Source organism: Nyctibius grandis, chromosome 1 (genome assembly GCF_013368605.1).
Source record: "Nyctibius grandis isolate bNycGra1 chromosome 1, bNycGra1.pri, whole genome shotgun sequence".
NCBI classification, from domain to species: Eukaryota; Metazoa; Chordata; class Aves; order Nyctibiiformes; family Nyctibiidae; genus Nyctibius; species Nyctibius grandis.
Window position 1 is genome coordinate 19,950,782 of NC_090658.1, and position 15,965 is coordinate 19,966,746.

The 15,965-nt window shown below is 39.4% G+C and overlaps 1 protein-coding gene across 8 annotated transcripts in view; it reads left to right on the forward strand.

Moving 5' to 3' along the window:
- Positions 1-13,178, forward strand: part of ENAH (ENAH actin regulator) — a 101,991-nt gene extending 88,813 nt beyond the window's left edge. For 5 of the 8 annotated variants that reach the window (XM_068399425.1, XM_068399419.1, XM_068399451.1 and 2 more), the window contains 4 exons: positions 1,399-1,461; positions 5,692-5,770; positions 8,950-9,007; positions 10,160-13,178. In XM_068399425.1, coding sequence (XP_068255526.1) covers positions 1,399-1,461; positions 5,692-5,770; positions 8,950-9,007; positions 10,160-10,197 — 238 coding nt within the window. In that variant the 3' untranslated portion in view covers positions 10,198-13,178. The remainder of the gene's footprint in view (positions 1-1,398; positions 1,462-5,691; positions 5,771-8,949; positions 9,008-10,159) is intronic. The other 3 variants (XM_068399434.1, XM_068399459.1, XM_068399472.1) reach the window with 1 other exon arrangement.
- Positions 13,179-15,965: the final 2,787 nt, after the last annotated feature.

Below are 15,965 nucleotides of genomic sequence, written 5' to 3' on the forward strand. Positions count from 1 at the left end.
TCAGAAAGCGTGTGACATTGGTGGTGATGTCCTTTCTGCTATACTATCAGTGTAAGAAAAGCACCTTTAGCCTTGACTTCCCCCTACCTTCTTCCCCCTCACCCCCCAGTAGGTCTTACCTGCTTTAACCAAGGTCTCTTGTTTTCAAGCAGGTTGAGGTATCAATACATGGCATTGAGAGGGAACTTGTCACAGAAATAATTTGTGTAAGGAATCCTAAAGAGCGTTTTATATTTCATATTGTTTAAGACAGTTACTGACCTGGCCCTTTAGCTATAGATACCCTATGGATAAGCAACTGAAGAAAGGAAAGTGAAGGGATTAATAACTAGGGCAACTCTTCATATCAGACTCCTTTGGGGAGTCTGGGATGTCCTTAAGTCTTCATTCTACCTGTCCCTACAGCTGTAGCTTCTTGTAAACTGTTTTATGCATCCTATTGCATTGATCTTGTTTCAACCAGTGAAATTCAGAGGTTACTGCGGTCCATTTAAAAATGTTTTCTGACATAGAGGAGTACAGGAGTACAGAGGAGTCTGAGACTTCTCTTGAGACATATTGAGAAAAATCTCTCCATCAAGCTTTTGTCTTCAGTTATCAGTGGAAAATGTTGATAGAATTTAGCTTGATGAGAGCCTCACTGGGTGTATACTCTAAAAGTACTTCCAAAATAAGAATCCCATGTTTATCGAATGTCAGTATTATTTTCCAGTGCTGTCATAACCTGCTGGAAGGTGCTATAGCATATATTTTAAGACTGCTGGTACAATTCTCTAGTCAGTGTTGACAGTTTGCCCTGGCAGGATGAGGAATGTTTCCATGGACTGAGAAAGAAAAGGTATTAGTAGAAGTCTCTCTTGAATATCCTTGCATTTATCTTAATTCTCTACAGTTGCCAAGTCTATCTCAGCAAGCAGCTTGTTAAAGTAACTTTCTTTTGAGTGAGTTAGTCAAAGAGCCCTGCTATTTGAAACACTAATACCATGTTTGCCAAAAGGGGATATCTTTCACCTGGTAAGGCTCAAGAACCTGCTTCTGACCTCTACAGAGAGGATATGAATCATTTACAGGGATTGAAAACAAAGCATACCTAAGAAACTGGCAAGTAAGCAAAATTTTCTCTTCAGAGCTTTCAAAGAGGTAGACAATGAAGGAGTTGTTATTCAGAATGAACATTCTAAGTATTTTAAAATAACTAGTGTCCTGTTTAAAATCGGGCATTTTTTTTTTTAGCAGACTTTGAAAAGACTTAAACTATGTGCTTTTAATATTTCCTGAAACATTCAAACAGAACTCTTGGAACACAAGTAGTGAAGCTCCATGGTATTTAAGGTGCTAAAACTGAACAAAATTAAGACCTATTATAGCTTGTTAAGGTAGTGTTTCTCCCCTTCATAGACGGGAATCTCCATGGAAAAATCTGCTTGCTTCTGAAAACAGGTTCTATGATTCATTAAACAGGTATCATCCTGTTGGGATTTGAGACTTTGTAATAACCATTTTGACCAGTTCAGGGTTGGACTTTTTCTACATGGATTGGTAATCACCACAGGCATGACCAGGTTCCTCTTCACATTTTGTTTGTCCAGTTGAGCCCATTTTTGGACTGGTTAAAAGCAGATGGTATCAAAGGCAAATTGAGATGGCTTAAGAACCAGCTGTGAATTCATATTAAATACTGGTTTTCTGGCAGTCGCCACCTGCAAAGGTACAAACTCCTGTTGGATATGCTAGGATTTAGTGAAACATTTGCAGTGTTTTGAGAAGCAGGTTTTCAAGAATGAGTTTAGATACACAGGAATAGAAATTAATTTTCCAGATGAGTTTTCACATCTGCTTTTTGCAGATTAAATAAAGGTAACAAATAGATTTTGCCTGTCTCAAACATCAGAAAGGGAAAAAAAAATTTAGAAAAGGACTTGTTAAATATAAATTAATGTTTCTGTTGGGAACATATTCACAAGCTAGAATTAACATCATGTATTTTAATCTGTAGATCTCAGTTTCACTCTCTGTAGTGGTAGTTGTAAAATACTGACATTGAAAGCCTTCAGGTTTTACCTGTTTCTACAGGTACATGTGTTACAGAGCCCCTCAGAATTACTGAGTCAAATTCCAGCTTTGTTTTTCATGAAGGCACTCGTTGTGGTGACTACTTAATCTTTTGTATGAAAAGTTCCCCTTTTAGCTACTTATCTTGGGTGGTGTATTCTGCATGTTGGCATGAATAAAATCTTTATCTTGCATGCTTGATTTAAGGTGTTTTAGGGACTATGAGGTTGCCTCACTGTCCTGTTAGGCAATGCTATGAAAAACCACACGGGAGAGCTCTTTAACCATCTTAGGATCGAATGGTTGGGATGTTTTATTCACTAAATTTCAGTAGTTAATGTTTTGCATTCACCATTAATTGTTCTTCTGAGCAAGTTGAAGAAGGAAAAACAGGATAATTTTGGGGGAAGACAGCTAGATTTGTCTGAGATCAGAAATGATCTTGTTTACAAATTACGGTCTTTCATATTTGAATGAAGAATGTCTTGCATTTTGGAAAGCAAAAAATGGAATACATTCTTAAGACTGAGTGATAGAGTTTATAAAGAGGCTTTCCTGTTGAGATCTTTGACAGGTAGCAGGAGTATATAGTGTGGGATGATGGTAGAGCTGTCTTTTTATTCTAAAGATCTGAGGCAAAGGAAACATGAAGCAGTCTGTCTGTGGAGAGCTCTTCTTTAAAGTCATTTCATTAAAATAGTAAAGTCATAAGTCTTTTATTAAAATATTAAAGTATATTCTTGTTTGGGTTGTTCCCAAGGCACGTAGTAGGTGCCTGTTATCAATTGCTAGGAATTGCATTTGAGAGGACACTGATTCTTTTTTTTGGTCATGCTGGGTAAATGCTGTAATGCCACAGTGTATGGGAACAAAGCAATAGTGGAAATGATCAGAAACTATAGATGGAGAATCTGAAAAACTCATGCTGTTCTGCGTGGAGTAAGTCAGCGTTCACAGTTTGAGGTGTAAACTGCAAGTAACACTTGAAATATCAGATACATGATGAAGCAGCAATTGCCAAAGATCTAATATTGAATGTTTTTGAGCAAGGAATTCTTTCATAATGAATTAAGCACTGTCGATATCTAAAGAGTTTTGTAAAAGATCCCAAACTGTGGTTTGTCTTCATAGCATTAGCGCACACTGTAGATCTTCTGGTGGTTATAAGGGGAATTCTATTTGCCAGCTTCTTCCAGTATCAAGTTATTGAATCTTTCATCTTCTGTGTTACTTGATGGATCATGTATTTCATTTCGGTGTGTTTCAAGCAATAATAATGTTAGCAATTTCTCTCTTGGAACTTATATCTAAACAGCTGTAGCAATTGAGTATTGTGATCCCGAGGGAAGAACCGAGCTGGTATAACAACACAGGATGTTCCTGCACCTCTCTGCTTTGATGCAAAGTCCAGCAGCGAAGGGACAGTTATACATTCCCTTCTGCTGACTCTGTTTTGCATGGTTAAACTGCTGGCAGTTTTTTCCTAAACGGGTGCCACTATGCTTGACGTAACTAACTTGTCAGTGCACAGAAGTAATTCTGAAGTGTTAAAGTTGTTGAGAGGTTTCTACCACCTATGCTGGAGTTATTGCCTTTTCAAAAAATGAATGGGCTAGGGTGTACCAATTTAAAATGTCCTGTCACCAGAATTACTCGATAGCTATGGATGTGTATGAAGGTTTTTATGAATTTTTTTTAATGTGCCAGGCTCTCTGATGACACTGGCATGCCCTGTAACAGGTTAGGGGGAGGAAAAATAGGCAACTCTTGCGTCCCGTGTTGTTTCCTTAACATTTTTCACACTGGGAACCTACAAGAGGTAGAAGTATCTGCTGGAGAGCACAAACCTGAGAAAGTTTCTGTAGTATCAAAACGATGGTTTAGTGTGTGTGCCCTTTTCTGTTGGGAGTCACATTTTGAGTGTTTTCCTTCAGTTAGCAAATAAGAAAATAGTCCTGTAGGTTATGAAAGTTATCAAGATAATCCAGTGTGAGGCTTATTCTGCTCGTACTGAACAAAGTGTAATCAGACAATTTCTTCACGGATGAACTGCTGTCTTGTAAGGGAAGATGCATGAAAGCTGAAGGTAGTGGTTTTGTAGAAACAAACCAAGAAATTTATATATATATATATACAGGTTCACTATTCTTTTTCTTCTAAGTGAGAACACAGCTTTTTTGTGTTAGCTGAATTTAAAATACATAAATAAATGGAAAAATAAAAGCAGTGGATATACTGCTTGTGTCCCTCACGCATTCTGCTTCATACTGAAAAAAGATAGTTTTATACTGTGTATTTGAGAGAAGATAAAGTGCAGAATTCTGCCTTTCCTGCTGGTTTGCTTTTTTTTTGTTCCTGGCCACCTTCCATTGTAATAAATAAGGCTGCACCTTCAGCTAATGAATCCAGAAAAACAGAGTGTTCAATGAATTCCTTCTGTGTAAGAATTGTGAAGTGAAACAGTGAGTTTAGGACAGGCTTTTTTGTTCAGATGCCACATACAAAGACAATCACATAGGACCCAGTTTAGACCCTGCCCTTCCCTAACATTAGCATACTGTGATAATTCTAAACATTGGGGAAACCTCTTGGCATGAACTGTCAGCAATTTTGTCAACTTCTTTTGGCTTAACATTTTATAGAGTAATGGAGAGAGAATGTTAGCCAAGATGTACAAAGTAATTAAGAACAGCAGAATATTCCTCCCTCTTTGTCCCACACCACCCGTCCATCCATCCCTCCTTTGGAGAACCATTTATGTATTCCTGCTGTTTGCATCTGGGTTGTGTCTGCTCATAGCTGTAGGTATGCAAGGCCCTGTGGAAGCGTAGCAAGTACATAAGTCTGAGTTACACCTTGTATAAACAGAAGGGATCAGGAAAGAGAAGTGGGAAGATAGAAAACCCTCTTCTTCTGGAATGTGTGTTAAAAATGCAAGTTAATCTTGCTAAGCAAGATTTCGATGTCTTAGGAGAGTATTATCTAAGCAAACATTGAACATGACATAGTCCAAAACACTAGAACTTCCTCTCAAGTATTATCTTTTTAATTTTGCTGCTGTTAGTGTTTGCTTTCAGTAGCTGTAGACAGCAACTGATGGAATAATTTAGGTTGGAGGGGAGTAAGATAAGGTTACTCAGCCTTGTCCTGTCAAATGTTGGAAATCTGCCAGGGTAATTACACAGCATTCATACAGTTGCAGCATCAACATGTAGTCATTAGTTAGCAAGAGTGTTTCTTTGAGAGGGCCTCTTTTAAAATGAGCAAGCAGTTGAAAAGGGAGAAGGGAAAGTGTTTGACATTTGAAGGAGTTCAGCTTTTCATGCCCATTATGAAAAAATCAGAAACCACTAATGGTGAAATCCGTCTGCTAGTTGAAGAGTTCTTGTTTTGAATTAGTAACTCTTATTCACATCGTATTTCCAGTATGTGGAAAATGTTCTTGGTTGTTGCTTTCTATTCTGTGTGGTATTTTGGGTCTGCCTGATTTTCCCACCCCTTCCCTCCCCAACATTTTTTTCATTCTGATTCTTCACTATGGTGTTGATAGATGAATGTTAGCAAGTTTGATGAGGAAGTCCTATGTATCCTGTAATAATGAGCAACCAGTAATTCATGGATATGTTTTTTGTACTGCAGACCAAAATCTACACCAATGGGGCAACCCAGTGCCAATGGAGTACAGTCAGAAGGTCTAGATTATGACAGATTGAAGCAGGTATGTATATAAGGCTTTGAATCGAAAACTTGGGTATAAGGACTTGAAGCTGTCCAATACCAGTTTTTAACTGTTTTTTAACAGTTTTGTTAACTATTTCCAAACTCAAATAATGATTTAGTAATTATTAGTCATTATTTTTCCCCAAACGTGTTTCTGTATTCTTAGGTTTGTAACTGTAGGATGGCGGCTTACACAGCCCCATTACTTTCTCACAGATGCTTGTTCCTGCTTTTGCATTAGACAGCACACACAAGATGGTGTTGATGCTATGGATGGAATTGGGAAACTGGTTTGCCTGGAAAACCTTTCCTTCTCTTCTCCTCTCTACCCAAACAAGCAAACAAACAACAAGCCCTCAGAGCAATTCTAGCAGAACAAGTATGACCATGTTTTATATCAGATGTAAGCACCCATGGTCTTGGTTTGGTGGTGAAAGAGCATCCAGTGATACCACCCTTCGTGTAGCTATCCTGGCTAAGAGCAGAGGAGAGTCTTATGGGAAGAAGGTGGCAGCCACCTGCTGTTAGATGACAAAAAGATATCATGGGATGCTTTGGAAATTGTTTGGTAGCAGTTACCTGTAGGTGACAGGCCTTTGTCAAGTACACTTGCCAGACAGACAAACCTGTGCAACCAGAGGCTCAACAAGGGATCTCCTGTGACTTGTATGAAGACTGGAGCTATCATTTAAGAGCATCAGTGATCTGTAGACTGAGCAGACATTCGATGCTCCTAAGAACAGGAGCCCCCAGAAGAGCAAGTGGTTGTAAGGTATTTGTGTTCTTCTGACTACTGAGAAGTCCTCCATTGCTGAGGAGGCCCTAAAATGATCATCTTTGCGGCCGCTGGAAGGTGCTTTCAGTGCAGAAGTCCTTCTGAGAGTAGTTGTTGCCTGAGGCATTGAGCTGATGCTGATCCGAGCAGACTTGTGTAAGGTGTTTGGTGTTGTCCATGTGCAAGAATGCTGCTGTGTATTTTTGCCCTGTTGTGATATACTGGGGGTAGCTGGCTTGCTGAGTGAGGCTTGGGCAAAAGCAGTACTGTGCTTTCTCAGTGCTAATCTGAGTTGTGACATATGGGGAGTCATGTTTGAGGTCTTGGTACTGTTTTTTGGCCATGGTTGCCCATGCTGAGCTGGTGGAAGCTCCTTTTCTTGGGGAGCATGTTGAGATGGTGATAGTTACTTTCTGGCAGAGCACGCAGTGTATTGTGAGTGTGATCTGCCTATTTTCCAGGCAAGGCTCTGCTGAACTTGGATCCCTGTCCCTGAGAAGGGGAAAGTGATGTGCTTGCTGTTGCTGGGGGGCTCTGCATTCAGGGGTCTGTAGAGCAGTGGTTGGTTGTACAGTGGGTGGGTTCCAGACTTGGCAGGTTCAGGGGCTGGTTGTTTGTAGGGCCATGGTGGTGGTGTTGGCAGCAGTGGTTTTTAGAGGGGATGTGAATTGTGGAGTTGGAGGTTAGGGATCTTCCTCAAGTGGTGTTTGGATCAACGGGCTAGTCCCTGAGTGGGGAGGGAGGTTCTAGAGCATGTTCCGCCTTGGTGGTTTTTGTTCTGGATTGGTTGACAGTTCTAGAGTGTGTTCTGGCTTGGTGGTTTGGTTCTCGAGCGTGTTCCAGACAGATTGCCAGTTCTAGAGTGGGTTCCTGGTCGGTTGTCAGTTCTAGAGTGTGTTCCTGCTCGGTGGTCTGGTTCTCAAACATGTTCCAGATTGGTTGGCAGTTCTAGATCACGTTCTAGATCAGCTGGCATTTCTAGAGGGCGTTCCAGTTTGGTTGGCAGTTCTAGAGCATCTTCCATCTCGGTTGGTGGTTCTAGATTGGGTTCTGGCTATGTGAGTGGCTCTGGAGCACGTGGGGGTGTTGTTCAGGGGGTACTCCTATTTCATCTTCTCACGAGGATTTGCAGTACTCTTGCTCCAGGTTCCGTGAAATGCTGGTGGTGATAGAGTCTGGCTCCATTTTTTTTTCCTTTTTTTTTTTTTTTTTTTTTCCATGGGGTGCTTTTTTTTTTTTCTCTGTGGCTCTTTGAAGTTGAAGGTGCAGAGGATGGGGATCCTGTCATCCCATAAAGCACAGCTCTCCCAAGTTTCCAGTGCACTGCCTCTCACTGCCTCTGTTAAGATTCTTTTCTCTGGAGGCAAAATCGTCTCACATTCTATTTCTACTGGACATGTGGCAAGCTTGTCGCTGCCCTTCCCAGCAATTGGTGGCCACGCTGCTGCTCCAAGGCTTCTTGCCTCTTGTCCAAGAGTCTTGTCTTAAGACTTGGCGAATTGGGAGACCTACCTTGGCAGCTTTGGTACGCGTTCTTATGCCAGGAATGACTTCAGGCAGGGAAGGTGTCTCCACGCATGTCTTCCACCAACAGCTCATAAAGGACTCAACAAGTCGAGACTACAGTAGAGTAATTGCACGCTCAGTTGTGAACAGCATGCTAACCCCAAAGCTGAAAAAGAGGCAGCTGAAATCTTCTGGATGAGTTTCCCACTGACTACAGATTTGGGCAGGAGGTGACAGTCTCCTCTGCAGAAACAGACACTACACCCCACTCTGCTTGTAAAAAATGTTGTCACCAAATCACCAGTTAACATCATTTAGATGAAAGGATGGAGAAAACAGCAAGCGGGGCACAGCACTTCATTCTGTCACCTTCATTCCCTCACATCCACTTGGCAACTGGGAATACCTTGATAACTTGATCCTCCTTTTTTTTTTCTTTTTTTTTCTTTGAATATGTCCTTGGCTTGTGGTTTTTAGTTAGCTACTTTTTTTGCATTCCACATCACATTTCATCTGTAGCAAAGCTTTCTTATTTTAAAGGGATGTGCCAAGTATTTTTTAAACTTTTTTTTTTTATTTAGCAATTACATTAGTGCAATATTCTCATTTCAGTATGTCCCTTCTCTCATAAGCTCTACAGGAATCAATTTGTAGGACTTCTACAGAAGGTTGTTTTTTTTTGTCCTTCATAGTACCTGCAGTAAAAATGTTTTAGGGATGCTTTAGGTTTGCGAGGTTGACTTGGAAGCTAAAGGCTGGGTTATGCATTCAGAAGGGCTAAAGGTTGATGAACAGTTGGAAGAATTTTGGATTTCTCTCAGCAGAGAATTACAGGTGGCAAAACTAATTTATTCATGTTGCAAAACTAATCTATTATTTATGCTCTGACACCACAGGACATTTTAGATGAAATGAGGAAGGAGTTAACGAAATTAAAGGAAGAACTCATTGATGGTAGGTATCAAATCTGTTTGCTGCTGTTGTTCAGTCTTAGAGTAAGTAGCTACAGGTGCACAACAATGTAAATATACTGTGTTTCTAGCCCGAGAATGGTATATTGGTAAAAGTAGCTTTGTTGTTATTCTGGTGGCATGCTGTCATTTGTGCCAGACCTGTTCTGAATGATGTGCTTGTATGTTTTCTCTCCTGTGCTTTTTGTTTTAATAGCACATTGACACCAAGAAGTGTCTTTTAGAAGTGGTTGGAGGGATGCTGTATTTGAGTGATTTGCAGTTATCCTTCTATCGTGTGGTGGTAGGTGGGTTATTTTTAAATAGTCCAGAGCTGCTGAGGTGCATATTTCAAAACTGGTAATATTCAGACTCAGATTCTGCTTCCAGCTGTCAGTCTTCCCCTCTTTGGTCTGTAACGTAAGAGTCAGAGAAAAGAATTCTCACAATTTTCATTTTTATTTCAACAGAAGATATTTTCCTAAATAGTCTTCTGTAATTAAGGGAAATTATTGAGCAGGAATAATCTTAAAGGTCCGTCAGTCAAGAAGTAAATAAAACTCTGTGTTTGTTTTACTGCCTTGGTGTGCATTTTTTTTTTTTTTTTGCTTTGTGGAAAGTACCAACATGGGGAGGGGGGGAAGTCATATTAAACTGATACCACTGCTGGTAAAATATCAAATGTCATCAGCTGATGTTGTAGAAGGAGCTGGCTGGTTTTGGGCTACAGAGTATGCAGTGCTTTTCCCTGTATTTTGACTGTGCTCTGTACTGCAGCCTTTTAGAACAGTACGATGGAAACAAGGGAGGGCCCTGAGGCTGCTCTTAAACGAAAAAAAAATAAAATGAGCCCACACATGCTCCTTGATAATCCCAGTGGTAGTGGTTGTCATCAGGTAAGGTCATAGACTTGCTGGAGATGCAGAACTGAAAAATATGATGTTAACAAAAATTTTACTGTAGGAAAAAGGGTACTGCCTGGTTGAGAATGGCACTTGTCTGAAGCCACGTGGCGCTATCTTACATACAGGTTACTCGCGTTCTGAGACTGTTGGAGCAGGGTGAGCTTCTTTAAGGGGTCAGTTGTGTATTCTGGCTTTCTGCCTTGACTTCGACTATTTGATTTATTAACTTCTCTCTCTCTCTTTTTCTCTAGCTATCAGGCAGGAACTCAGCAAGTCGAATACTGCATAGAAAGACTAGTACTAAGCCGATGTGACTCTTTAACTTGGTATAAAACTGACTACGTTTTGTGAGCTGTTAGAAGAAAACGGAGACAGACAGACACTTGGAAGGAGGGAGAAACAACCTATTCTGAAAAGCTTCAGACACATCACTCTGGTGATATGCTATTCCCCTCCTAGTTTGCAGCTTTTTTCTGACCTTTACAGCAGGGTGGAAAAGACTCTTAAAGTTACTGTAATGATTATGCAGAAATTCCTACACCTATCAGACAAGATCACAGTGCTTTGAAGTCTACTCATGTCAAGATAAAATTGCACATGTTTCAGAATTTGTTGTTAAGACAAAAAACAGGGAAAAAGCTTGGGAAGGCTTTTCAGAGAGGTTTTCTTTATTAATGAAGGAATTAGCAAGTTACACTGTTGTACTTCAAATGTATCTCAGGTTTGTCTTCCTATCATATCTGATATTTCCATGAATAATTTAAAAGATCAGATGTGTAGAAGTTCAGTTCACAAAACATGGAACAATTAGAAACGCGTGCTATTAAAGGGCAATATTTGTAAGTGAATGACCTAGACAGTGATGACATATCAAGATTTTGGAATCTTATGATAGGAAGCCTCTCTAGTTAGCCTTCATGCAATTTTATAGGAAAATAAAAAAGCAAATACAGTCCAGAGTTTAAAGATGTAGATGCCTTCCTACATTGTTACAATGCTTTACCAAATCTAAGACTTCTACATAATGCGAATCAGCAGTCAAATGTAAATCATTAGTATGTTGTAGATTTACAGTAGATTTTGGGGCTTTTTTTAGATTTATGCATGTGGACATTTTTGTAATGTAACACAACACAGCCAGCTTTTTAATTAAAAGAAAAATTGCATGTCACAGAGTAGCCTTTTCATTTGTAAGGCTTAATTTATGCCCAGAAAGATGTGGGATGAGGGAGGGGGAAGGTGACACGTTTTTATTACTTTCTACACTTTTTCTTCATCTTACATGCATGTGTAATAATGAGGAAGACGTGACTTCTATCAGTAACCATGTTAATGGAACCAGGTACTTAATGCTTTTGTATCTTTTTTCAGTTTTCTATTTGAAATTCAGAAATACTTCTGTAATGGTTCTGAAACTCCCATGTGAACCTAATTCATTTCTCGGTGAGAGAACAAACCTGTAGGCATCTGAATTACTGAGGATGCACCTGTGTAAGTGCGTTGTCCTTTACCTTTTTACCATGACTCCCTGCTTCACTCTTTTCTGAGACTCCTTTTTTGGTTGTTTAACGAAACAGGACAGCAGTTAGTTACCTTAGAACGATGGAGCATCAGGTCACAGTAAATGTCCCCTTCTCCTCCTAATTTATCTATCCTTCCAAAAAACTCAAAACCAACAAAAAACACCACAGTTCCACACAACCCAAACCTTGAAAGACAGCAATGGTATGCCATTGGTTTCGGTCAACAATTTGAGAATCGTTTTTAGGGGAGGTGATACCTTTCTGTTTCACAGGGATTTTGGATTTATGCTTGTAAATTCTAAATTTTAAAAAAAAATTTTTTTTGATGTGTTACAGTTCAGTGGAATAGAAATTCTGTGAACTGAATCTATAGTGCTTTGGACAAAGAATATTAATCAAAATCTTCCCTTTTCCTTTGCACTGTCAATTTTCCTGAGCCGTAAGAGTGCCATGTTTGCTTTGGGATCTGTGCTGATCCAAAAGGAAAGTTTACTTGCAACTGTTGGAGAGATTAATGTTTCAGCTTAAAAGTATATGCAGCTCCATGCGTAGGACAAATGCTTTCAATAACATACTGTCTTAAGTGCTGAACTCCAAAGCAAAACAGCACTTACAGCTTTGGAGAAAGGCTTCAATGGGAAATTTTTCTCCAATTCGAACATTTCCTGTTTCTATAGGTTCAAATTCTAAGAGAAGACTAAAGTGGCAATATTGCCCAATTCCATTTATTAATCATTTCTTAGAAAGAAAAAAAGAAAAACATTTTTCTGCATGCATTTATTGAAGGCATTAAAAAAAATCCATAGTAAGCTTGTCAAGTACTGTTTTTCTCAAAACAAGAGGAGGCATTTTCATCTTTGATGTAACTTTTTGTTTTACACGGACTTTTTGAGCATTAAGGACGTTTACCCTTGTCAGAAGTCATGTTTGGTTTGTTTCTAGGAGAGTTCATGAGTAGCATAGTGGAATAGCATGAATGGGTATAAGTGGTCCAAATTTAAAGGTTGAACTACTAGATTGTGCAAGGAACTGGCTTATGCACTAAACGTTTTGTGCCTTGGTCTACAATTAACATGATTTCTGTTTAAAAGAAAAAGGAACAGATGTTGTCTTTTGTGCTGCTTCTACATACATACTTTCTGTAATCGCAAACTGCAAATTGGTTCTTTCCAGAAAATCGAATTGAATTAAAGATTACTGTAGACATTTCCTGTCCTACTGACAGTTGCACCATTTCCAGAGATTTCAGTATGGAAAATGAACTGCAGAAGCTAAGATTATTTTGCTTACTGGTAACTAAGTTCTTTAAAAACCATATTGTGGTGGTTCTGTGCTTTTGTACAATGGATATCTTAAGCTGAGGGCAGTTTAAGGAATCCTTTCTAATGCCAGGAAGACGTTGCTTTCCTCAACACTGTGATCTGACCTGTGATAAACCTATACTATAGACAAGTGGCTACCAAGTCAACTGCAACCAACTGAATGTAAAAATCTTAGTGCTGGTGCTGAAATCTCTTCAGATAGTCGTAATAATTTCCAGTTCATTGTTTTAAAAAGTTATCGAGCATCAAGTGTCAATCAAAGACTGAAGATGATCACTGATGAATGTTGACTTTTCATGCCTTTAGGTTTACCTTCTTTTTAGTTTCTCCGTTCATTCTCTGCTATTTTTATCATACTGTGTCATTTTAAATTTCTTACATGCTAACATTTTGTTTGAGCGAATGAAATAAAATTGCAATATATACACGTTGCCACCAGTTATTTCTGGAACTCCGCAGAAGATTCTTTGAGGTTTACTATTCAAATTCCCAAAATTTGTAATGACTGATCATTCCTTACTCCTTGATTCCACCCCTCCTTTCTGTTTCTCCATCAGAAGATTCAGTAGAGAAAAGCAAAGACTTACCATACAAAGAATGTAATTGCAGGGACCGTGTAACATTGATGAACGGTAACTGCTGTACATAAATTAAAAATCCATTTTAAATATATTATTTGATTTACATTCTCACACAGCATACACTTTGGTCTCTATCCATGGAGAACTTGGAAGGGAGGGAGGGGGAAAGACCAGGGGAAAAATAATTACAGTTAGTCCAACTTTTCCTGCTTTTATGTTCATGACTTATTTTCAATACTGGTAATAAAGAAAACCTACCATGAAAGATTAATGTAGCTTTCTGTACACTAAGGACAGTTTTTCTCAATTTGTCTTATGGCCGAATATTGAGTCTGGCTGTTTAGATGTCCTTGGCTCAGCATCCTGAAAGCTGTACTTCTCTGCTGTTGCTTTTTCGTTCAGAGAGATAATGGGCTAATCCTGCTTTGGCAAACCATTGGTATTAGTGCCAAGTTTGGCACCAACCTTAATGAGTTATAAAGGGTTTTTTGAATAAAATTATCACCAGATTCTAAAATGGTCTGCTATTACTGGGGTAGTGTTTAGGCAACAAGTATAAAAACTTCTGATTTAAATTTCTAAACAGTGTTACAAAATCTGTCCGTTGGTGTCAAGAGATGTATGGTATCTATTTTTTAAAGTTGTGTATTACAAAAGTAGGAAGGTGATCTGCGGTTGATCAAACTGGTGATTATCGGCACTTCACATAGGCTTTTCTGAAACTGTTTTAATTAGGCTCAGTTCCAGTGCTAAATATTACTTGCCAGCATGTCTTTTACAACTAATCATACAAAGTTTGCAAAATCAAGAGAAGATGCCCTCTGTTTTCGGTAGGTGAACAAGACTGGGCTGATGGGGAGCAAGGAAAAAGTTTCCAAACTGACTTTGTACCCAAGACTAACAATTCTTTGGGGAACTCTAAATTTTACAGTCTGTGTAGGCTATCACTGGAGTTTTTGATAGAGAGCAGGTGAAAAAGGAAGGAGTTGGTGATTTTATTGGATCTGGGGCCAGTGCAAAGTACTTGCAGAATAGGCCAAAGCTTACTTAAATTGTTTGTCATAGAGAGTGATTTTTTGATATGGAAGTGCTGAGGATTATTTAATGCTCAGTTGCATCCATCTAAGAGAGTCTTAATAAAGAGAGAGAAGTAAGTTTGTTAAATCAGCTGTCACAATATGGGGTTTTTTTTCCACATTCAAAATAGTATTTCTTTAAGTTAGCTCATATGAATGCCTGACAGGAGTTAAGTATTTAATTGGAGATGGTCACCTAAGACCGTTGAAATTGATATGTCAGGAAATCTCTTCAAGTTGATTTGGGTTTATGATCTAAATTTTTAAAAAGTGTCAATAGAACTTGATGTAACTGTCCAATATAGGGAAAAAAAGGTGTAGCTCTAGATGTTGGGAAAGCTCAGCAGAACCTTAAATACATAGCACTAGTGTCTGCATGTTACCTGGTAATCAGCACCTTAATTCATTGCACAGGTAGTTCTTCAGGTAGTTGGTCATCACAGTGCTGCTGAAGGTCAAGGAGCTTTGTAAAATTGCCTCCAGTTTATAAATGGATCCCAGTTGAACTCTCAGTCAATAAATACATTTTCTAACGTTTATTTTATGGAACTTGGTGACCTGAATCTTGCTCAATGAATATTCTTTGTCTGGTTTCCTACCCTGATAAACTGTTAAATGTCAAAGACGTGGAACAACTCCTGCAGATGAACTGTATTGCTGCTCTAGCTGCTGCAACTCTCAGCAGCAGTTTTCTTTGTTGAGATACTTAATTTTGCCATCATTGTGGTTCAGTTATGTGGATCTTTTTCTCCTCCCTTCCCAGCCTATTTTAGAGCTGTTACTGGTGTGACATTTTCACTTCTCTTTGCAACTGCAGGTCTCTTCTGCAACTGCTTAAGCACAGTAGAGTTGGAAGTGATCTCCCATCACCATCCTATGTTTACCATCTTAAGTGTAATGTCTTATCACCAGCCAGCTGGAGCCACCTAAGTCCCTACCTACTCTCTGAACAACCTTCAACTCAGCAATAGTTATGTATGCTAACTGCCCTGTGAGTGTGCTGAACAAGCTGCTGACACAGGCAGGGAAAAGTGGTGAGGAAGCAGGTGTATGATAAAGTGTAAGGGAGTTCTGGAAGTGTTCAGTGTAGGCTGATACCTCCAGGGAAGGAAGCAGCTAGAAATGAGTGGGGGTGCAAGAGGCCTGAAAACTTACAAACAGGTTTCAAACCCAGTCTGGATGCTGCTGGAATCTGCAAATTGAGATAGGCAGCAGAGGTGGCTTTCTGGGCAATCCTAAGGCTGCTTGCCCATCGTTGTAGGCCCAGTACATTTTAAACAAAGAAAGAAAAGATACTACCTCTGTGTTGAAGGTAAATTATCTGCTGCTTGACCTTTTTTTTCCCCAGTATTGTATTGTGAAACCAGCTTGACCCTCTGTGGCTAAGTCCTGTGATGCTGCAGAACCAGCTCCATCAGCTGAAATGCAGCCCTGAGGGAAGGGGGACTGCAAACACTCTCATAAATGCCTCCTGAACGTGGATCTAGGGAAATCTGTCACTGCCACGAAGCCTTCTGGCTGCAGCAGATGAGAAACAGAGTTTTATGTGACTCTT